The sequence below is a fragment of the Papio anubis genome, chromosome 1, assembly GCF_008728515.1.
Source record: "Papio anubis isolate 15944 chromosome 1, Panubis1.0, whole genome shotgun sequence".
Classification (NCBI taxonomy): Eukaryota; Metazoa; Chordata; class Mammalia; order Primates; family Cercopithecidae; genus Papio; species Papio anubis.
In genome coordinates this window covers 200374259-200397659 of record NC_044976.1, presented here as the reverse complement: position 1 = coordinate 200397659, position 23401 = coordinate 200374259, and the positions used below count along the sequence as shown (strand labels likewise).

The 23401-nt window shown below is 41.0% G+C and overlaps 1 protein-coding gene across 9 annotated transcripts in view; it reads left to right on the top strand.

The window, feature by feature from the left end:
* The first annotated feature begins 62 nt into the window (after positions 1 to 62).
* TTC13 (tetratricopeptide repeat domain 13) overlaps positions 63 to 23401 on the top strand; it is a 75070-nt gene continuing 51731 nt past the window's right edge. For 8 of the 9 annotated variants that reach the window (XM_031659277.1, XM_031659263.1, XM_031659257.1 and 5 more), the window contains exons 1-3: positions 64 to 382; positions 18693 to 18787; positions 21639 to 21714. In XM_031659277.1, the coding sequence (XP_031515137.1) occupies positions 112 to 382; positions 18693 to 18787; positions 21639 to 21714 (442 nt within the window). In that variant the 5' untranslated portion in view covers positions 64 to 111. Of the gene's footprint in view, positions 383 to 18692; positions 18788 to 21638; positions 21715 to 23401 lie in introns of all 9 variants that reach the window. The other variant, XM_031659252.1, reaches the window with a different exon arrangement.

Below are 23401 nucleotides of genomic sequence, written 5' to 3'. Positions count from 1 at the left end.
GCTTCTCCCTTTGCCCCACCCCCTTGCCACGGTCCACCTGCCCGCCGTGGGTTAGAGGCGGGGAGGCCTGAGAGCCGGGCAAGGGCTGTCGCACATGCGCCTTGAGGGAAGATGGCACCTGCCGGCTGCTGCTGCTGCTGCTGCTTCTGGGGCGGCGCTGTGGCCGCCGCGGGCGCCGCCCGGCGTGTCCTGCTGCTGCTGCTGCTGGGGGTCCTGTCCGCCGTGCCGCGGCCGGGAGCCCTGGCCACCGAGCACTACTCGCCGCTCTCCCTGCTGAAGCAGGAGCTGCAGCACCGGCAGCAGCAGGAGGCCCCGGCGGGCGGCGGCGGCTGCAGCCCGCAGTCCGGGGACTGGGGGGACCAGTACTCTGCCGAGTGCGGCGGTGAGTGGGCGGCGGCGGGCGTCTAAGTCGGCCGGGGCCACGGGGCGGCGGGGCTGGGGTCCGGGGCCGGGGTACGGGCCGCCCGGGCCTCACGCCTCCGGCTGCGGCGCGCGATCCGCGGGAGCCGGCTCCGCCAGGGGTCCTGTCGGGCTGCTTCCCGCCGCTGCCACCCACGCCGCCGCTTGCCCTCCTGCAACCGCCTCTGGTCAGGGCGGCGAGTCGAGAAAAGAGCTGACGGCATGCTCCCGGGGCCAGGGCGGCCTCTCCTGAGTCTGAAGCGACTGTTGGAAGAGTGGCAGGGGAGACGGCAGGTGGCCCGGGACAGCCCTGTTCCCGCCGCCGGCCTCCCGAGGATACCAAGGGGGCGAGGGAGGGGCGGACGGATGAGCACCCAGCCCGGCGTCTTGCGGAGCCCGCCCCAGGAGGGAGACGCCTGGCCCATCTTAGGCCTGGAAATCAGGTTTCCTGATCTCCTGGGTTAATGTCTCGTATAAAACAGTTCCTAAAAATTCGATCCCTGGAATGGAAAAAAAGAGCAAGCCCTTCTTATCTGCTCGTTGACATCTTGCTTCCAGTTGTTTAAGATTAACCTGCGATCTGTCAGGTATCTCCCAGAGTGAAAGAAGGCCCCTGCAGGCCTTGAGCCTGGGTGTCAGTGCCGTGTGTGTATTGGAGCTACGCCAGCTCATTCATTGAGAATGGGCGCTATTAGCTTCAGTTTAATAAATAATAGCAGATGCCTCTGGAACGAAATACATGTGTACATTTTTTTTTGTTTTGAAGTTTTGTCGTGGGTCTTTTTACCCATCAATCCCCTCCCTTTCTCTTTCCCCATTCTCTATGTGAGTTCCCTTATAGTTTGCTTTGGGAAAGGCCTGGGTCTACCAAACTCACTAGGAGATGGTTGCTTTTAAGACTTGGCAGCGGTTTTCTTTAGCATTGTGTACCTGGGAAAACAATACCTTTTTTTTTTTTTTTAGTTGAGATGAGACATCAAGATTAGCACAATCTGATTTCCTTTTAGCACAATCTGACTTCCTTGAGGAAGTGTCACTCACTGAGAGGTATGTGACTTTTTTTATTTTACAGTAGGCGGTAGCTGGTAACAGCATAACACGGCTAGCCTTGCACAGTGGAAAACGAATGGCGTTTACTTGCCTCTGTCACTTTCTGTATCTCTGAGCTAGTGAATTACCTGTCTTTGTAAAATGCCTCCTCTGTAAGTGGAAAGCACTGTTCACCTAATTGTGGGGTTTTATTTTCCTCACGAGGGTGCTGTGAGGGAAATGAGAAGTAGCCGACATATATTGAGTGCTTGCTGTATGCCAGGTGCTGTTCTAAGTGCTTTAGGTCTATGAGCCTAGTATATTAGTCTGTCAGAAAAACAGTAACCACCTCATTAGATGGTGGCTCATTTTCTCAGATGAACAAACTGAAACATAGTGAAATTGTCATCTTCTTGAGATCCCACAGCTGCCAAAGGAGGAACCCATGTAGTCGGGCTCCAGACAAAACCTTTGTCTTCACTAAGTTGTTGTAGGTAGGCAAACCACATCTGTAGTATTTACTTGCATATGGTGCATGTTGGGTAAATTTCCGTTTCTCCCTTGGTCATGTGGTGCTTACTGGCTAAAGGAGCCCCAGCGTTTAGACAGTAGAAGGTATATATTGATTAATACTATGAAATCTATTGGTATTATTGATGTCAGTGCCTCATTTGATTCTTTGGTGTCAGGCTAACCACCAGTATTTAAGAACCCTTGTTCAAGCCAGCTCTGACTTGTATTATGATTTTTCCCTGGAGGATGAACATTGTATCATGAAGCTTTACACATAATTTATTTAGATGTTTCTACCTTCTTTTTCTCTCTCCCATGTAGTACTTATTTTTTCTAGCTTGGAATTTAAAATGTACTGTTGCAAATGAACGACCTGAGTCTTTCAGATCACCTCCTCTGGCTGTGTGAGTAGCTGCCAACAGGTGCTAAACGCGGGCAGCTGCCGCTGTGGTCACCCAAGAAGTCATTTCCAGAATCAACTACTTGGAGCTCCAGCTGTTTCCCTCAGCTTTCCTGGCTGCAGTATGTGACAAAAGCCATCTCTGTTGTTGTAGGGGCTACTGAAATACTTCTCATTTCTCCCTCTTCGCCCTGGACAACTGTGTAGAAGCTGGACCCTATGAAACCTGCTTCATTTCTTCTCTGTCCTAGGATGTGGGGATGAATTCAGGATTTACAACTAACCATGCCATAGCCTGAGGGGCAGCTGATGCTCTGTATCTGGAAACTCATTTGAGCAACATGAGGGTCTAGACAAATGTCAGGATCCAGAACTAGTCAGTTCTTCAGAATCATACAGACTTGGCTTTACTAAGCATTGATCATGCCATCGTCTCTTGCTTGCCTGTCCAGCCACAAACCTGTTCATATCAATCCAGCACATATACTGAGGACAAGCACAGCAGCACAACCACTTTTCAGAATCTTTCCCACAGCTTTCAGGTTCAAATGGCTGAGCTGATGCCTGCTTGGGTCTAAATTTAAATCTGCATAGCTCCTTACAAGCAGTATGTTTATTCCCTTGAGACAGAACTGCCAGTGATTGTACATACAAGGACAATGGCTGGTGGGAGCCCACCAGTCCAAAAACAACAGACTGGCAATGGCTGGCCCAGCTATACACACCACCATCACATGGAATCCAGGTCCCAGGGAACAGCCTAATTGTTCAGTGGGCTGAGTCCTACCCAGATCCACTGCAGAGGTTACAGGCATGGATGCCCCTCTGGTGCCATATGTCTCAGCCTGAGCTTTGCATGTTTCCCGTTCCCCCTTTTAACATTTTCTACTCCACATTTTTACCGTTACCTTTTTGATTTTTGATTTTATTTATTTTTACCTTTTTACTTGAAAAGCATATATAACCACAAATTTGTCTTCTCTGTTTACTTGTAGAGAAAATAATATTTTTAAAAAAGGAACACTGTATTGTACATATTTTAAAAATAAAAGTAAAATTCCTGTTGCCAAAGCCCTATCTTTAATTTGTAACTGTAGAAGGAAATAATGAACAGAAGTATTTTTCCAATTCTTTCCTCACTTTTTTAGTTATATCATCATAAACACTCTGCAATCTTTTTTAATCCTTTTGATAGTGAAGTAGGTGCTGTTGTTTTTTTCTATTTTTTTAGAGACAGGGTCTTGCTCTGTTTCCCCGGAGGTAGTTCAGTGGTGCTATCATAGCTCACAGCCTCGAATTGCTGGTTTGAAGCCATCCACCTGCCTCAGCTTCCCAAGTAGCTAGGACTACAGATGTGTACCACCATGCCCAGCTATTTTTTTTTTTTTCTGTAGAGACAGCGTCTGGCTATGTTGTGCCTAGGTTGGTCAAACTCCTGGACTCAAGCAGTCCTTCCACCTCAGCCTCCCAAAGTGTTGGGATTACAGGCGTGAGCCACCATGCCTGGCCAATGCTGTTTTTAATTCCCATTTTACAAACTGAGACAGAGAAGTTAAGGTTACACAGTGAAGAGTGGAGCCAGGATTTGAACCTGACCTGGCCATTTGTGTGTTATCTTCAGTAATTGTTGCATATTAGTGTAATTTCTTACTAATATTAATGATAAAGTCCTATACCTTCAAGCTTTGTTGAAAGTTACATTCTTAAATCACTGTTAGAATTTTGTATTTGACTACAAATACAAGGATGCTTCACCGAACCTAGTATTTTGAACTGCATGACTAGAATGGGTTTGTTCTTTCATTGAAAAAGTATTTGTATACCTACTAGATGCTACTTAGTATTCTGGACCCTGGTGATGCAGCACAGCTGACTGAGTTCCTAGTGTGGATCCTGTGTCTTGATGAGGGAAGAAATAAGTACAGTTACATAACATTTAACAACAGAATATGTTTTGAGAAATGTGTCGTTAGGCGATTTCATCATGGTGCAAACATCAAAGAGTGTTTACACAGACCTAGATGGAATAGCCCATTACACACCTTGGTTGTATGGTATAGCCTGTTGCTCCCAGGCTACAGACCTGTAGCATATTACTGTACTGAATACTATAGGCAGTTGTAACGTAGTGACAAGTGTTTGTATATCTAAATATAGAAAATGTACAGTAAAAATATGGTATTACTGTCTTATGGGACCATTCTCATAGATATGTGGTCCATCATTGGCCAAATCATTATGTGGCCCGTGACTCTATATAGTAGGGCCTGGTAATACATGCCTTGAAAATAAAGCAGTGTGACAGGATAAAGAGCAGTGTGCAGGTGCTACTTTAAGAGGTGGCCTGGGATGGCTTCTGGTAAGGAGACATTTGAGCTGAGACTTGGATAGAGTGAGATTTGGAGTGATCTTAGAAATATCTTAATTTGCCACTCTAATTTTATAGATCTAGTGAATTAAGGTCTTGTGAAATTGTAACTTGTTCATTGATTTAAAAATTCAGGTTCTCTGCTCTTCTTTTTTTTTTTTGAGATGGAGTCTTGCCCTGTCACCCAGGCTGGAGTGCAGTGGTGTGATCTCAGCTCACTGCAACCTCCGCCTCCCGGGTTCAAGTGATTCTCCTGCCTCAGCCTCCCAAGTAGCTGGAATTACAGGCGCCTGCCACCAAGCCCAACTAATTTTTTGTATTTTTAGTAGAGACGGAGTTTCACCATGTTGGCCAGGCTGGTCTGGAACTCCTGACCTCGTGATCCGCCCACCTTGGCCTCCTAAAAGGCTGGGATTACAGGCGTGAGCCACCACACCTGGCCCCTCTGCTCTTCTTACCAAAGCTAAACTATATCTCTTTCAAATGTAGTATGCATCATGTATTAAATTATATCTTTATACTCTTTACAGACAGTATAAGGTATATTTTATGGTTCAAGCATATGCATTTCTATAAGTTGTTTTAAAAATACTTTTTTTCTCCTTTTGTCTTGAAAATGTAGTAGTAACAAGAACAGTGAGTTTGTGAGAATCTTTTTTCCAATGCCTTCAGCTTTTTTTCACTGCTCTTGAGTGATGCAGCCCTGTACTTGATGTCTTAATTTTCTTTAGTTTGTTGAAATTAATGAACCCAGAATTGTGTTTGTTCTATTTTTTCCGCAGTTCTTTATGGGAAAAGGCATTTAGAGTCTGTCTGTCCAATTTGGGAATTATGAGCTGCCAGAAAAATAAGGAAGTAGCTGTGAACCTAGCTCTGTGTTTTTGACAAAATTGGTAACACTGAGATTGTCGGTGTATGTGGTAGCTTTCTTAATTAAGGAATTGGCCATTTAAATACGTGAAGTCAGTCTTTTCGCTCACGGCACATAGATCATTGCTATGCCTAGAGATGGGAGAGAATCAACAGAAGGAAACTTACGATATGAGAGCTATTTCCTTTTTTGCTCTATGAGGAAGTTGAGAACCACATTTTGTGCTCAGTCATAGCAACTGTGGTAACCATTATTGTGAGTGTATTTGGTCAATCCTTTCGTCTCCTGGCTCTGATTTTCTGTGTTTGTCATCGTACATAGTTTCATGGCAGACCTCTTCATGTCTTGTTTTTCAAGGCGTACCTGAGTAAATTTGCCAGGGCAACGTCGCTGTGCTCAGAGACTGAGGCACAGAGTGATGAAGAGATTGTGATCTTGCCACATCCTGGCCCCTGTGCCATTGCCAGAGGGTGTTTCCCTTTTACTCACTGAACGGCATCTTTCAGAAAATCCTCTGGTTTAGAAGTAGCATTTTATAGCTTAAGCCCTATGATGATGGCAGCCTATCATTCACTTTTTCACATATATCTGTTGTCATTAAGACTTACATCTACCTTTTAAAAGATCTACACATTGCTAAACCTGTTCAGCTTCAGGTGATAAGGGTTAATTATTATTTTCTAATCTCTGGGTGGAGGCAGAGGTTACGTGGCTTGGGTTTTAGAACCTACTTGGAGCATGACTGTAGGAAAGTCAAGGCCCTTCAATGTGCACCACTCAATGTACAGACAGCTTAGCTTCCTTGCACTCGATAAATACATGACTAACTTTTAAAACTTCTCCCTTTCACAATGGGTTGTTTTAAAGAGGTCATTTTATTTGGGCTCATCTTATCTTGCAGATAGAATAAATACACGATTTATCAAAGTAGCAGAATTTTAATACTTTTAACTTTGGGTGAATGCTTTCTGACATTTTCCTTTTCTTATGTTTTGGTTTTACTTTTTTATCGAAATACAACATATATACAGGAAAGTACATATGTCCTAAGTGTAGATAACTCAATATATTTTCATAAGCTGAACAACTTATGTAATCAGAAAGAACCGAAATCAATAGCTGTCTGTTTTTAAGATTGCCGATAGTCTCATTCCATGCTAACCCTGGTTTCATTTGGGAACTGTTTCGCCTTTCTTTATATCTGATTTAGGGTCCAGCACCATGCAGTGGACTTACACTGCACATGTGCTGGCATTCTTTCCATAGACTTTCACTTAGGAATCAGTTGGTGCATGTCAGGACCACCTCTACAAGAGAGGACCAGTTGTCTTCTCTTGCACCTTTTCCCTGCTGGTGTTTGCGATGTTCTCAGTGACTCTGTATTCCCTTGTCACTAATCTTTTCATGTCAGTGCCTGGCTCTGCTTCAGCATTCCCTGTGGAGTTGATGTTGTCTGCCAGTATGTGTGGGCTTATGAGAAAGCTTTTAGCTCTTAAAAGTATGTGTCACTTTGAGCATCTGATGCATCTTCAGTCTAGTGTATAAACTTACGCTAAGTAACTGCCCTTTGTAGGGAAGGCCTGGCCACCCGGTTTGTTGGTTAAGGCATCCTTCTTCTGTTCTGCTCGTGTAATTTGCTACTGTGCCTTTTTTTCCATCCTGTGCAGTGAATTCCTTTTCTTTTGATTCTTTACATGTGTTAATATTTGTATGTGGGTTAAGATACCTTTGATTCGATTACATTCAAGCTTTATTAAAAAACAAAACAAAACAAAACTTCTGTCTCTTTAAGATGGCTTTTGTGGATCCTTGGTTCCAATGGATTAATTATATGTTTACTTTATAATTTAATACTCAGCAGGCAGTCTCTATTTTCAGTTTGCTTTACGATAACACATCTCAGGTACTGATGAATATTTCATTTCATTAAATGAAGCATATAAATTCTTCAGAGCATTTTGTCTGTTATTACACTCTAAAAGGAATTTACCCCTTGGGACCATATTTCGGGGCCATTGAGCAATGTAGTATATGATGTCAACTGTGGTTGTATGTTTTTTTTTTTTTTTTTTGAGATGGAGTCTTGCTCTGTCGCCCAGGCTGGAGTGCAGTGGCGCGATCTCCGTTCACTGCAAGCTCTGCCTCCTGGGTCCACACCATTCGCCTGCCTCAGCCTCCCAAGTAGCTGGGGCTACAGGCGCCTGCCACCACGCCTGGCTAATTTTTTTGTATTTTTAGTAGAGACGGGGTTTCACCGTGTTAGCCAGAATGGTCCCGATCTCCTGACCTCGTGATCTGCCTGCCTCGGCCTCCCAAAGTGCTGGGATTACAGGCGTGAGCCACCATGCCTGGCCACCTGTGGTTGTCTTATATGTGCAAAAATTGATAAAAGCAAAAGACACTACAAGTTGATACCACATAGCCACCTGGCCTTCAGGTAGTTCTTCCAGCCACAAGAATTCTGCCTTCTCTTCCCAGGTTTACCCTGTACCTGGGATTAGGATTGTCGATAAATAAGTTGTAGCCTATCCAAGGGAAAAGCCCAGTCATCCTTGTATTCAAGTAGCTCAGTGTACAGTCTGTTATAACTAGGTGGTTGAGTGATAAGTGCTACCCAGCAGCTATTGATTTCCTTCTAAATTGGCCATGGGTTTGCTGCTTATAAGCTTTCAGTCAGTTTTCTCACACACATGGATGTGTGAGAAATACATGCTACTGCCAGTGCCACCTTCTCTCCTGCCTTGGAGGTGATGACTGTCATCTTATTTGACTAAGAAAGAAGCAGTGAGAAAACAACTTCCTTGCTCCCCACCACCCCAGCTGCTGGCCTGCTGGCAGATGGACTGGTCGATTTTGCTTTCTGTGCTGTTGTGGTGGCTGAGTGGCCGGCGCCTCTGCCTAGTTCAGCTCTCTGTTCACTGGCTGTCATTTCCTCTTGTCTTCCATCAGCATATAGATGGTCTTAATAACTACCATCCTGAAAAGACAAGCAACCAAGATGACCACACATCCCTCCAGCTGCTGCCCCATCCATCTACCTCCTTTTACAGCAGAATTCCTCAAAGGAGATGTTCATATGGACTGCCTCCACCACTCCACTCTCTCTTGGACCTTCTATGGTTAGCTTTTGTCCTCGTCACTGTGCCAAAACTGCTCTTCTTAAGGTCAGTTGTGTGTGAGGTTTAGGAGGAGAGGAAAGAAGTTTCAAGACACTGCTATACCTAAATTGTTCTTACTAGGACCCAGCATTGGCAGAAAGAGTTGTGACAAATGTACCGTGTTCTTCATTGCTGTGGCAAGACCTGGCTGTGCTATGTCTTTGTTTTGTGACTTTCAACATGTTCATTAACCTTGAGTTTATTTCCCCATGTGTACAGTGGGCATAGTGTGCCCTGTACCTACCTTGGAAGATGGAGAATCAAAAGAAATAAGGTTTGTGGAGGCATTTGGAAGCTGGGAAGTACTGTGAAGGCCAAGATAAGCTTAAAGAAAGTAGATAGAAAAATTTAACAGAAAAACTCTACGATTTTAGCCTATAAGCATATACTAACATTTAACAATCCTTTTCTATGCACAGGGCTTTATACCTTTATTCTTTACAGTAGCCCTGTGAAGGTACCTGGGGGTGGTTATTTCTGTTTTACAGATGAAGGAGCTGAGGCTAAGACGTACTAAAGGACTTGCTGTAAGTCAAACAGCCAGGGAAGCATCCGATCTGGGTTAGTCTGACTCCATAGCCCTGCCCTGAACCACTGTTACATTGCCTTCAAACTAATTAATTACATTTGAAGTCAGGGAAATACTAGAATTAATTATAAGACCTAGTTCTTTGAAAATACAGCTTAAGATTAGACAGTTATCTAGCAAGCCTAATCAAGAAAAGTGAGAAGAAACAAGTGTTTGGCTTGAGGAATAAGCAAGTAAATAAATATGAAAATCATTACAATAACTATGTCCAGCTTTATGGCCCAGATGTAGAACCTTTCAAAGAAATGGATAGTTCTTTTAACAAAAGATAAATTGCTAAGTTGATTCTCCCACTATCTCTTAAATGTTCATCTTCACCAGGGTCAGCTCTTCTCTTATTTATTTTTTTGAGACAGAGTCTCGCTCTGTCACCCAGGCTGGAGTGCAGTGGCCGGATCTCAGCTCACTGCAAGCTCCGCCTCCCGGGTTTACGCCATTCTCCTGCCTCAGCCTCCCGAGTAGCTGGGACTACAGGCGCCCGCCACCTCGCCCAGCTAGTTTTTTGTATTTTTTAGTAGAGACGGAGTTTCACCGTGTTAGCCAGGATGGTCTCGATCTCCTGAGCTCGTGATCCGCCCGTCTCGGCCGCCCAAAGTGCTGGGATTACAGGCTTGAGCCTCTGCACCCGGCCTAACTCTTCTCTTATTAAACGTAAGCTTCCTACGCTTTCTTAGAGATTGTACTTACAGTCTCAGCTTATCATCCACTGTAAGTTAATGATTATCCAATCATCACATCCATATCTGTAGCATTTACCTTTCTCTGGACTTTCTTAACTACATGCTAGACAGCCTCCAGCATAATCACTTGACTCAAACCCAAAGTTAGCTCTTGATTTCCCTCTAAAACCTCTCTTCCTCTTAAACTCCCTGTTTCCGTTGATGGCACCACTTCTTCCCTCATTGCACAAACTGGAAACCTGTGTCTTTTCCCTCTTTCTGTGCCTAACTCTTTCTCAAGGCCTTGTGCTTTTTACTTGCTGTATCCTTTAGACTGTGACCCTCTGTTTCAACTTGATGGCTGCTGCCGCCGTTCAGACTTTGCTCATTTTTACTGGCCATGGCCTCCCACCTGCGCCCTGCTCCCCTTGCCCCTTCTCTCCTCAGACACCTGTTAGTGATGTCACCTCCTGCTTAAACCCACCCTGCCTTCTTAGTTTAATACTAAGAAGAAAGGGAATAAATGAACTAGATACTGAACTTGAGCTGCGAGAAGAGGTAATAAGGGAAATTAGAAGGCCTGAATACAGCAAAGCTGGTATAAGTGAATTAGAAATAGAGCAGCAGTGGAATTGAGAAATAGACCCTAGAGTTGTTTTTTTAAAAAAGGATGTTTAAGAAGTTCTGGAGGTCTGTTTCACATCAGTGCACATATACCTAGTACTACTGAACCATACCACCTAAAAATGGCTAACGTGGTTGCTTTTATCTGATATGTGTGTGTGTGTGTGTGTGTGTTTTAACCACAATTTTAAAAAGCCCCTTCCCCCCGCAGGAGAACAAATTCTTAAGTGATTAAATAAAACAAAAAAGAAGAATAAAATAGATAAGTCTGATGAGGTGACCACAGAAAGAGGGAGCAGGTGCAAGCGTCATTTGTGAACGAGAGGCATGTGCGGAGCTCTAGAGGCCGTGAGAATGAAGAGACAACTGTGCAGAAATCTCTGCTAAGGAGTTAAACTCTGACGCAATGAAGAAATGTCCGGAGATGATGTAGAAGAACAAGATAGAATTCTGTGATGCATTTTCACATGGTTTCTGTAGTAATCAGCACTAATTTTACTTGTACAACGTAAGCAAGGAAGAAAACTAATGCTTTTCCTATCCAAGGAAATTTATACAATTTACGTACAGCTGGTTGAGCTGTAATTATTTATTATATTATGTAGTTATTCTTTAATATAATCATGTATGATAGTAATTAAAGCCATTGTGAGTATATATTTTAAGATTGAAGAACAAATTTAACCTCCTGTTGCAAACAACTATAGTTATAACTGTAGCAACTATTTCTCTATTGCAGACCTTAGAAGATGCATACATAGTTATAAAAATTTTAAGTAAAATATTAGTAAATTGAAACCAGCAAGCAATTAAAAGAATAATCTACCTCAATCAGAGTTTGTTTTAGAAGTACACAGATGGTTCAACTTGAAAAAATTAATTGGTTCATAAGCCAAAAGAGAAAAATCATAGAAACATCTAAATAAATCTCAAAAGGTGCTTGATAAAGGTCAGCAAGCTCTCCTGATTTAAAGTTTCTGTTAAAAAAAAAAAAAAAAGAATAGTTCTTTTAATACAGTGAAGTATATCAGTCTCAACTCATAGCCACCACAGAGCAACTTTCCACTGGATGTGGAGAAATGTTAGATGAAAAAGTTTTATCAAACGTTGATGAAATCTTAGTTATTAAATGAAGTATTAATGTCAGGAATAAGCAGGGGTGCCTGTTAATCACTGGCGTTATTGAGCACTTTTTGGAAGTTTCATCTAGTATAATAAGATGCTAAATGAATATAAATATTTTAAAAGACCTTGATAAAATTACATACAGATAATACAGTTATCAACTGAATAAATGGAGACATTAATAGGGCTGTAAAGAGTTCAATAATGTGGGCAGATAAAATATTCAGCACTAGGCAGTTAGACAAAGGATTTACCACGTGCTGGTATTTCTGCCTGACTGCTCTCCCAGTGCCGTAGCCTCCTATGGTGAAATTCTTAATTTCCTTCAGGTCGCCTTCCACTTATTCATGGCTAAGAGCACAGACTCCAGAACCAGACTGCCTCGGTTCAGGGAGGCCTCCACTGCTTTGCTAGAGGGTAGTCGCAGGAAGATTACTGTAAGTTCCTCGGGTTCATTTTCCTCATCTTTGAAATGGGGATTTGAAGGTTGCCTGTACAAGGTAACTATGTGTTAGCTGATATTATTCACATCCGCGGGAAGCTGACCAGGCCACGTCTTCCTACTGTGCTGTCATATGTAGCTTTCACACTGTTGTTGGTTTACGTTTCTTTGTGTACTTTGATTGCTATCAGTTTTCCCACAGGGAACTATAATCTCTATGTAGAAGAAGGGTCATTTCTGGTTTTGCTCAGTAGAGGCTAACACAGTGATAGGAACATAGTAGATGCTCAACAAATATGTATTGAATCAATGGTTATCAACCCAATTAAAAAAAATCACATGTAAATCCTATATAAAATGTATGAAGTGTCATGTAGTTTAATAAAATATTTTAAAAGATAAAATTTTATAAAGAAGTATTTATTCTCCTATTAATCTACAATTTTAATGCCATCCTAACACAAATCATAGAGAGATTTTTTGTTTTGGAACTTAAAAAACTGAAGTTTATCTGAAGGAATAATGTTTATATAAATAGCCAAGAAAGTTTTGGAATAAAATTGATAATAGCTTTGCTTTATATTAAAATGTATGTATTGTGTATCAAGATATCACCCTCTACCCCATATGTACAATTATTTTGTATCAATTAAAAATAATAAAAACCAAAAAACATTTATTGTGAGGCTACAATAATTGAAACAATGTGATACTGAAATCAAAGCAAACAGATCATTATAAGGGATTAGAAAGTGTAGAAACAAAAGTTTCTTATAGAGAACTAAAAATTTATTTTAAAAATATTAAATGAAAAGTGATATATAATCGTAAGTTTAAGTAATTAGGAGAAAATTTAAGTCAGGTGCAGTGATTCATGACTGTAATCCCAGTATTCTTTGGGAAGTTGAGGCGAGAGGATTGCTTGAGCCCAAGTGTCCGAGACCATTCTGGGCAACACAGTGGGACCCTGTCTTCACAAAAAATAAAAATGAAAAATTAGCCAGGTGTGGTGGTGCACGCCTGTGTTCCCAGCTACTAGGGATGCTGAAGTCAATGCTGCAGTTAGCCGAGATTGTGCCATTGCACTCTAGCCTGGGTGTCAGAGTGAGACCCTGTCTCAAAAAAAGGAAAATAAAATTTAATCAAATGGGAAAACATTTACATTATATTACTAAGTTAAGAGGACAGGTTACTAAGCAATGTATCTCATTCCATTCTCACATTATCCTAATGACGATAGTGGTAGGTAACATTTTTTTTGAGCTCTTTCTGTGTGTCAGAAACTGTACCATATGCTTTTCATATATTTCCTTATTTAAATATTACAACCACCCTGAGAAGTTGATACTATTATTGACCGTATTTTGCAAATGAAACTGGAAGATTACAATGGCTGAGAGCCAGGAAGTAGTAGCAGAGAGCAGGAATTCAAATCCAGACTGTCTGATTTCAGAATTACCACTTTTTATTACGTATACCAAAATTTTCAGTGGTTCTCAATGAATGATGCCATTCTAAATGATTTTTACTTATGTTCTGCAATTTCTGTATATTTCATATTTTCTACAATGAACATGAACGTGAAATACTACTGTAATTTTTAAAAACGTAAATATCCATGCAGAGATTGGACATTTGTTAGAGCTGTTGCTGAAGTTGCACTTAAATCTTAAAAAAATGTTTTTTAACTTATTCAAAAAAAATTTATGGGTACATGAATATTAGTTGTATGTATTTATGGAATACATGAGATGTTTTGATACCAGCATGTAATGTGAAGTAAGCATATCATGAAGAATTAGGGGGGTGTGCATCCCCTCAAGCATTTATCTTTTGAGTTGCAATCCAAATACATTCTTTAAGTTATTTTAAAATATACAATTAAGTTGTTATTGACTATAGTCATCCTTTTGTGCTATCAAATAGGAGGTCTTATTCATTCTTTCTGGGGTTTTTTGTAACCATCTCCACCTCCCCGCCATTCCCCTACTCTACTTCCCAGCCTCTGATAACTATCCTTCCACTCTCTATGTCCATGAGTTCAATTGATTTGATTTTTAGATCCTACAAATAAGTGAGAACATGCAGTTTGTCTTTCTGTGCTTGGGGTATTCCACTTAACATAGTGATCTCCAGTTCCATCTATGTTGTTGCAAATGACTGGATCTCATTGTTTTTTGTTTTTTAGACGGAGTCTTGTTCTTGTCGCTTAGGCTGGCATGCAATGGTGTGATTTTGGCTCACTGCAACCCCTGCCTCCTGGGTTCGAGCGATTCTCCTGTCTCAGCCTCCTGAGTAGCTGGGATTACGGGTGCCTGCCACCAGGCCCAGCTAATTTTTGTATTTTTAGTAAGGACGGGGTTTCACCTTGTTGGCCAGGCTGGTCTTGAACTCCTGACCTCAGGTGATCCACCCACCTCGGCCTCCCAAAGTGCTGGGATTACAGGCTGATCTCATTGTTTTTTATGGCTGAATAGTACTCCACATTTTCTTTATCCATTCATCTGTTGATAAACACTTAGGTTGCTAACAAATCTTAGCTATTGTAAACAGTGCTGCAGCAAATATAGGATTGCAGATATCTCTTCCATATACTGATTTCCTGTTTTTTGGGTATATACCCAGCAGCGGGATTGCTGGATCATATGGTAGCTCAATTTTTAGTTTTTTGGGGAAACTCCAAACTATTCTCTATTGTGGTTCTGCTAATTTACATTCTCACTGCAGTGTGCAAGGGTTCCCCTTTCTCCATATCCTCACCAGCATTTGTTATTGCCTGTCTTTTGCAATATACACCATTTTAACTGGGGTGAGATGATATCTCATTGTCATTTTGATTTGCATTTTTTGATGATCAGTGATGTTGAGCACTTTTTCATATGCCTGTTTGCCTTTTGTATGTCTTCTTTTGAGAAATGTCTATTCAAATCTTTCCCCATTTTTTCTTTGGATTATTAAATTTTTTCCTATAGAGTTGTTTGTGCTCCTTATATATTCTGGTTATTAATTGCTTGTCAGAGGGGTAGTTTGCAAATATTTTCTCTCATTCTGTGGGTTGTCTCTTCACTTTGTTGCTTGTATCTTTTGCTGTGGAGAAGCTTTTTTTAACTTGATGTGATCCCATTTGTCCCTGTTTGCTTTGGTTGCCTGTGTTTGTGGGTGTTGCTCAAGAGATCTTTGCCCAGACGAATATCATGGAGAGCTTCCCCAATGTTTTCTTGTAGTAGTCTCATAGTTTGAGGTCTTGGATTTAAGTCTTTAATCCATTTGGATTTCATTTTGTATATGGTGAGAGATAGGAGTCTAGTTTCATTCTTTTGCATATGGATATTCAGTTTTCTCAGCACCATTTATTGAAGAGACTGCCTTCCCCAGTGTGTATTCTTGGCACCTTTGTCAAAAATGAGTTCACTGTAGGCGTGTGGATTTGTTTCTGGGTTCTCTATTTTGTTCTGTTAGTCTGTGTGTCTGTTTTTATGCCAGTACCATGCTGTTTTGGTTACTATAGCTGGATTTAAATACTCTTAAAGATTTCCTTTAAAAGAAAGTATAGAAACAGATCCTAATGTCTGTAATGTATTATAAAGGTGGCATTCAAATTGATAATTTAACAAGTGGTGCTGGGACAACTGGCTAACCATTTGGAAAATAGATAATTAGGAATTTTTTTCAATACCTTATGCATGGATAGGTTTAGATGACTTAAAAATGAGCAAAGGATATAAGCGATTTACAAAAGAGGAGATACAAATGGCCAATAAACCAAAAGTTTAACTTTATTAGTGCTATGTTCAGATTGGGAAAGACAAAAAGAATGTCAGTACTCTGGAGGGAAATGGACCTTCTCAAACTGCTAGTGGGAATGAAATTGTTATTATATGCTAGGAAGGAAATGGGGCAATATATATGAAAAATATTAAAATTGTGTACACCCTTTGACTTGACAATTTTATTTGTTGGAATCTATTGTAAGTGGGTACATTTTCAAAATTATAGGTCAAGAATACTTACTGAAATACTGTTCATATTGAGAAAAAAGTAGGGACATCCTAAGTATCCAATGATAAAAGTATGGTTAAGTTCCATATTATGGAATGCTGTGCAGCCTTTTAAAATTATGTAGGTGTATATTTATTGAAACTGAAATGGATTCCACAAAAGAGAGGGATTGTTAGAATAAGGCCATGTATACACATTGCTTAGCACAGTGCCTGACATATAGTAAGTAAGCTAAGTTTTCTTAGCTTAGAAAAGGCAGGAGAAAAAGGTTATAAATGTGTAAGTTTCCAAAATATCTTTCGAGTCATTATTCTCCAACCGTCTGCCAGGAACCATTACTACCTTCATTCTTGTGGGACTAAAACCTTTCCCTGGGGTTCAGATCAGACTTTCTGCAGTCTGACCCCTCACCTTCCAAACTCATACTTTTTCTTTTCCAACACAAACTCCCTGCTCTAGCCAGGGAGTAGAAGTAGGAGTCTCCTCGCTGCCCTTTGCATTTCCTTGCCTTTGCACCTTCGTGTGTAACACTCGTCATCCTATCCAGAATACCCCTTCCCTTTCTCTGCCCCAGTCTAAATCCATCCATTCTCTTTTCTTTTCTTTACTTTTCTGTTCCTTTCTTTTCTTTTCTTTTCTTTTCTTTTCTTTTCTTTACTTTTCTTTTCCTTTCTTTTCTTTTCTTTTCTTTTTTCTTTTCTTTTCTTTTCTTTTCTTTCTTTCTTTCTTCCTTTCTTCCTTTCTTCCTTTCTTCCTTTCTTTCCTTTCTTTCTTGACAGAGTCTTACTCTGTCATCCAGATTGGAGTGCAGTGGCATGATCATGGTTCACTACAGCTTCGACCTCCTGGACTCAGGTGATCCTCCCACCTTAGCCTCTGGGTAGCTGGGACTACAGGCATGTACTACTACACCCAGCTAATTTTTTCTTTTGTAGAGATGGTGTTTTGCCATGTTGCCCAGGTTGGTCTCAAGCTCCTGAGCTCAAGGGATCGGCCTGCCTCAGCCTCCCGTGCTGGAATTACAGGCGTGAGTCACCGCGCCCAGCCTCCATCCATTCTTTTAAACCCTGCTTATACCTTGTGAAATTTAACATTGCAGCTTCAGTAATTATTCACCACCCCAGGGCTTCTTTGCCATATCATGTCTTGCTTCTTATTGTTAAGATGTACAACATGTGAGAATTTAGCTGAATTATACGTTCTTTGAGGACACAGACTGATTTTGATATTATAATTTATTCTCTCCCTCAGATGGTTCCTTGAACATAATTTAATGTTCTTTAATGACTGCTGAATTAGAACATATCTTTTTTTGCAATAATCTATCAAGGTGAGATGTTTTAATATAAAATTAACCATTTTAGAGCAAACAATTCAGTGGCATTCACCACGTGCAACCATCTAAAGTTGTTTTCAACACACCAAAGTAAAACCCCTTATCCATTAAGCAGTTTCTCCCATTCCCTCTTTCCCCTGACCCCAGCAATCACCAATCTGCATTCTGTCTCTATGGATTCACCTATTCTGGACATTTCATATAGATGGAGTCATATGATAAGTGACCCTTTGTGTCTGGCTTCTTCCATTTAGCATAATATTTTGGAAGTTCTTCCACTTTGCAGTGTGTATCAGTAGTTCATTTTTTGATGGTTGAATAGTATTCTACTCTGTATATACCACGATTTGTTTATTCATTCATCTGTTGATGGACACTTGGACCGTTTCTACCTTTTGGCTACTGTGATTAGGGCTACTATGAACATGAATACACAACACTTGTTTGAGTCCCTTTTCAATTTTGGGGTATATACCTAGGAGAAGAATTGCTGCATCATATGGAAATTCTGATTCACTTTTTAAGGAACTGTTTTCCATAACCGGTGTACCATTTTACATTCCCACCAGCAATGCACAAGGGTTCCAAGTTTTCTACATTCTTGCTATCACTTGTTATTTTCTGCTGTTTGGTTATAGCCATCCCAGTGTGTGTGTGAAGAGGTACCTTATTGTGGTTTGATTTACATTTCCCTAATTCGTAATTAGTAATGATGTTCAGCAGCTTTTCATGTGCTCAATGGCCCATACAGGTCCTTTGCCTGTAAATTGTGTTGTCTTAGTTGGGTTGTAAGAGTTGTTTATATATGTTGCATACTGGACTCATAGTGTGTATCTTTTTTTTTTTTTTTTTTTTTTTGAGTCAGAGTTTTGCTCTTGTTGTCCAGGCTAGAGTGCAATGGTGCGGTCTCGGCTCACTGCGACCTCTGTCTCCCGGGTTCAAGCGATTCTCCTGCCTTAGCCTCCCAAGTAGCTGAGACTACAGGCGCCTGCCACCATGCCTGGCTAGTTTTTGCTGGGATTACAGGTGTGAGGCACCGTGCCCAGCTGGTTGCCACTTTTAGTGTTGTTCACACCTATTCTTATTTTGGTTTTGTGGATTCATAGTTTCTGATTCATAATTAAGCACCTAAGAGCATAAATTAAGGTGTAGAGAATAACCAAGAATGCTTGCCTTTCAGAGTCATCCTTTTTGAACTTCCATGACTCAGACTGCGAACCCAAGGGATCACCACCCTGTGACTCCTTGCTTTCCCTCAACACTGAAAAGATTCTGGTATGTATCTTCTCTCTATGTTCTGTTTTTGTGACCTGAAGCCCAGTAATACTAGTTCCAAAAAGTGGAAGTCGCCTCTGTCAACTGGAAGTTGGGCCTCATTGAGTCTATATGCATAGGATAAAGATAGGTCGTCTGATATTTTGTCACATTGAATTATTATGACTTAGGCATTGGACGGTTGATCATTCAGGACATAGAACTTTTAATTTGCAAGTCTCAAGAAATAAAGGGGACATTATAGTTCAACCTTATTTCTAGCAGCCTTGTGTATTTGGAGGTATAGTAGACTCTTACTTTTCCAACCTTTGCATATGTGGGTATCTTTTGTATCTATGTTTTCTATCAGTACCAACTGAACTATACAGTGGACCTCTCCATTTCAGGGGTGAATACTTGACGGTAGGTAATGTTTGCGTCTGCCCTATCCATGTTAGTGTGTCTCCTCCTCCAGCCTGGCTGCCTCAAGGGGGATGGGTCTTCTTTTTGTTCACACTCAACTCTATGAAGCTGATTGTTCTTTCCGTGTACAAGTTTAATATATTTTTTTCTCCAGGCCTTTTCCTTCAACATCTGCATAGATACTCTTTGCATCTTCAGTTTAAAATTTCCTTTTAAGATTTTTTTTTTTTTCCAAACAAAGCCTTGCCTTTTCATGTCAGAACTACTGAAGATGGATTGAAACTGCAAACTAGAGATCGGCTGCTTTTACCTAACTCGCTGCATAGTAATCAACTTGATATATGGAACACTCTTGAATTAGACTTGCCTGAAACCAGAAGGGGCCATCTTGTAAAGCAGTGAGTTGGTCATCTCTGAAAGTGTTTAAGTAGAAGTTGGATAATCCCATCTTGTATAGGCAGTTAGATTCTTAGAGTTATGAAAGTCTTCTTACTGAGAGTAGTTAAAATATTTTCTACTAGTTGCATTTCCAGTTTAAGCTAGCACTAGCTAGTGTCCTATGGGAGAAAGCTCATTAGTCTTGGCCTTTCCTTTTCCTGAGGTTGAAATACGGGACTTAGACTATTCATTTATTGATCCAGTCTCCCAGTATTTATTTTGTACCTATTATGTGCCAGGCATTGCACTAGGTGAGTATTAGGAATACAGCAGTAAGCCAGATATTGTTGGTCTCTGCATTATGTACAAGGCATTGTGCTAGGTGAGTAATAGGAATACAGCAACAAGCCAGATAGCGTTGGTCTCTGCGCCATGACTTCTATAGTCACCAACCAAATCATTATGCAAATAAACATAAAAGTGTGATTGTACACATCATATGAAGGAATAGCAAAGGGTCAACATAATCTCCCTTTATTTAGGGGCATCGGGCAATTCAGCTTTCAGGAACTGAAACGTAAGCAGGGATGAGAAAGTTGGATTGAAATTAGTCTACTAGTGATGTTGAGCTGTGTGTTCAAACTTACTTGAGCATAGCTTCTCAACTCTGTCCAGAGGAGATACTATAGATGCAATATTAGAAATAGGAAAAATTCTTTTTCATCAAGAATTTGATTTGTTGTTTGGCCAGGCACGGTGTCTCATGCCTGTAATCCCAGAACTTTGGGAGGCTGAGGCGGGTGGATCACCTGAGGTCGGGAGTTCAAGACCAGCCTGACCAACATGGAGAAACCCCCATCTCTACTAAAAAAATACAAAATTAGCTGGGGTGGTGGTGCAAGCCTGTAATCCCAGATACTCAGGAGGCTGAGGCAGGAGAATCATTTGAACCTGGGAGGCAGAGGTTGCGGTGAGCCAAGATCGTGCCATTGCACTCAGCCTGGGCAAAAAGAGTGAAACTCCATTTCAGAAAAAAAGAATTTGATTTGTTTGTACTATCCTTCTCCTGCCCACTTTCTAATGAATACAAACAACTTGAAATCAAATATATTCTTCAGTGTACTCTTCAGGTTGCTTAGCAAACAATTTGTGGAATTTTATTTCTGTCCTCGTCCCAGTATCTTTTTGCAGAAAGGCTTGGCAAATGGTAGACTCTCCTCAAATATGAAATAAAGCAATATTTACAGACTCTTTTTCTTGGCTCTAAGCAATTTACTTGCTTTTTTCCCCAGCTTCACTGAGGTGTAATTGACAAATAAAAATTATATATTTACAGTGTATAATACGATTTTATATACATATATATAGTGAAATGATTGCCACAATCAAGCCATCTAAGCAATTATTTGGGGTGCAGTGGCACAAGCAGGGCTCCCTGCAGGCTCGACCTCCCAGGCTCAAGCCATCTTCCTGCCTCAGCCCCAACAAAGTAGCTGGGGCTATCGGTGTACATCACCATGCCCAGCTAATGTTTTTTGAACTTTAGTAGAGACGAAGTCTCACTGTGTTGCCCAGGCTGATCTCGAAATTCTGGAGCTCAAGTGATCTTCCTGCCTTGATCTCCCAAAGTGCTGGAATTAAAGGCGTGAGCCACCATGCCCCATCTATCTAAGCAATTTATTAAGGAGAAAAATCTTTTGCATCTGTGAACTTGTCCATAAACACTTGACAAAGAGGAAGGACTCATATTCTGATCACACCCAGCTGTATACCATCAGTAACACCCTTACGCGTTGTTCAATCTGCCACATCTTGAAGCTTTACCGGGTTCCATGTGTGGAAGCTCCCAGCTGCCTAGCAAAACTGGAAGGAGTTGATAAGAGTTTCCCTCTCGTCATCAAGGTTTTACTGAAAGCCATAAAGTGTAAAACATTCCCACAATAGTGGCATTTTCTTGCTTCCACTTAAATCAAATGTAGCCATAATTTTTTAAAATACAGATTTTAATACAAGTTTCCCTTCATTTGTGATAAGCTAAAATGTATGTTTCTTTTTTTTTTTTTTTTCCCAGAGCCAGGCCAAGTCTATTGCAGAACAGAAGAGATTTCCATTTGCCACTGATAATGACAGCACAAATGAAGAGTTAGGTAAGATTTGAATCTGGTAATATTCCTGTAATATTTGCCTCAAATTTTTGGTTAGATGCATAGCAGGAAGACAGGATGGTAAGGTGTGGAGAGACTGGCTTTGCCAATTTGAGCTGTTTGATCTTGCATGGAGCATTCAGCCCTTGTGACATTCCATTTATTATATGTCAAAAAAAAAAAAAAAGGTTTGGATGGAATAATCTGTTTCAGCTCTCCATTTCTATGGAAATTAATAATTATGGCAGTGAGCTCTTATGAGCTGTTCTGATTCAGTAAAAGGTTATTTGTGTGCTGTCATCAGATGTGAGCAATGAAGAAGTGAAAGCAGAATAGAATCTCAGACTACCTACTTTTCTGTGTAGTGAAATAGCAATGTTGAAGTTATTTTAACTTAAACTTTAAGTTATTTTACTCATTTGGCTAGTCATTTATTTTTGGGTCTAAGAATGTGGGTGTAGAAAAATTGAATTCATTCATATCTGCATGAGTCACATAGTTTGGTGTGTTCATTGCATGTTTTAAAACAGGCTGATTTTGTCAGTGTCAGATATGCACTGGGTGTGTTTCCCTTACTGTCTAGTGAGTTTACATTTGAAGAAGTGGAGACAAAATTGAATATAGGGCTGAGCAGTGCAACTGGGCAGTCTACTGAAGCACATGTTCTCGCATGGGGCCCAGTCACCCAAAGCACCTGCAGGAATTCTTCTCTATCTAATTTAGGCATAATTATTTTATGCTTACCATGGCCATACATGTTTGATATTAAGATTAAGTGCTCCTTATACTGGCTTCTTTCCTGTTAGTGTAGGGTCTTCCTCTGTGGCCCAGGCTGGAGTGCAGTGGTGCAATCATAGCTCACTACAACTTTGAACTGGGCTCGAATGATCTTCTTGCCTCAGGCTCCTGAATAAGTAGGATTACAGGTACACGCCACAGTGCCTGGCTAATCTTTTTTTATTTTTTGTGGAGACCAGGACCCCCCATGTTGCCCAGGCTGGTATCAAACTCTTGGGCTCCAGGGATCTCCTGCCTTGGCCTCCCAGAGTGCTATTTTGAAAATGCTGATTACTTTGTGGTGATATTCTTTGAGGAGGCTTTGATGACTGCCCTTTAAGACATCAGATCTAGTCTTTTCTGAAGTCCTTGGATTCTACTTAGAGTAGTATTTATTTATTAAATAATGAGTTGCCAGGTCTGTTTTGTTCTCCAAGAATAATCCTAGTAGACCCTGGGATAGTATAGCTCCTGAGCTGGCCTACGATCTTTTGTACCCAGTATTTTGTCTTGAAAAAATGGCATCTGTGAACATATACATTGCTCGGAGATGTGGGGTTGCTGGTGAGTAGAGATTTCTGAGAGAAGTCCAGTTATATACCAGCTTTTCCTTTATGTCTTTAGATTCCTACAGCAAAATTTAGATCCTAATAGTTATTTGTATTTGCACAAGATTTGGATTATGATTATTCTTTTTTTTTTTTTTTTTTTTTTTGAGACAGTCTTGCTGTGTCACCCAGGCTGGAGTGCAGTGGCCCAATCTCAGCTCACTGCAAGCTCCGCCTTCCAGGTTCATGCCATTCTCCTGGCTCAGCCTCCTGAGTAGCTGGGACTACAGGCGCCCACCACCAAGCCCGGCTAATTTTTTTGTATTTTTAGTAGAGACGGGGTTTCACTGTGTTAGCTAGGATGG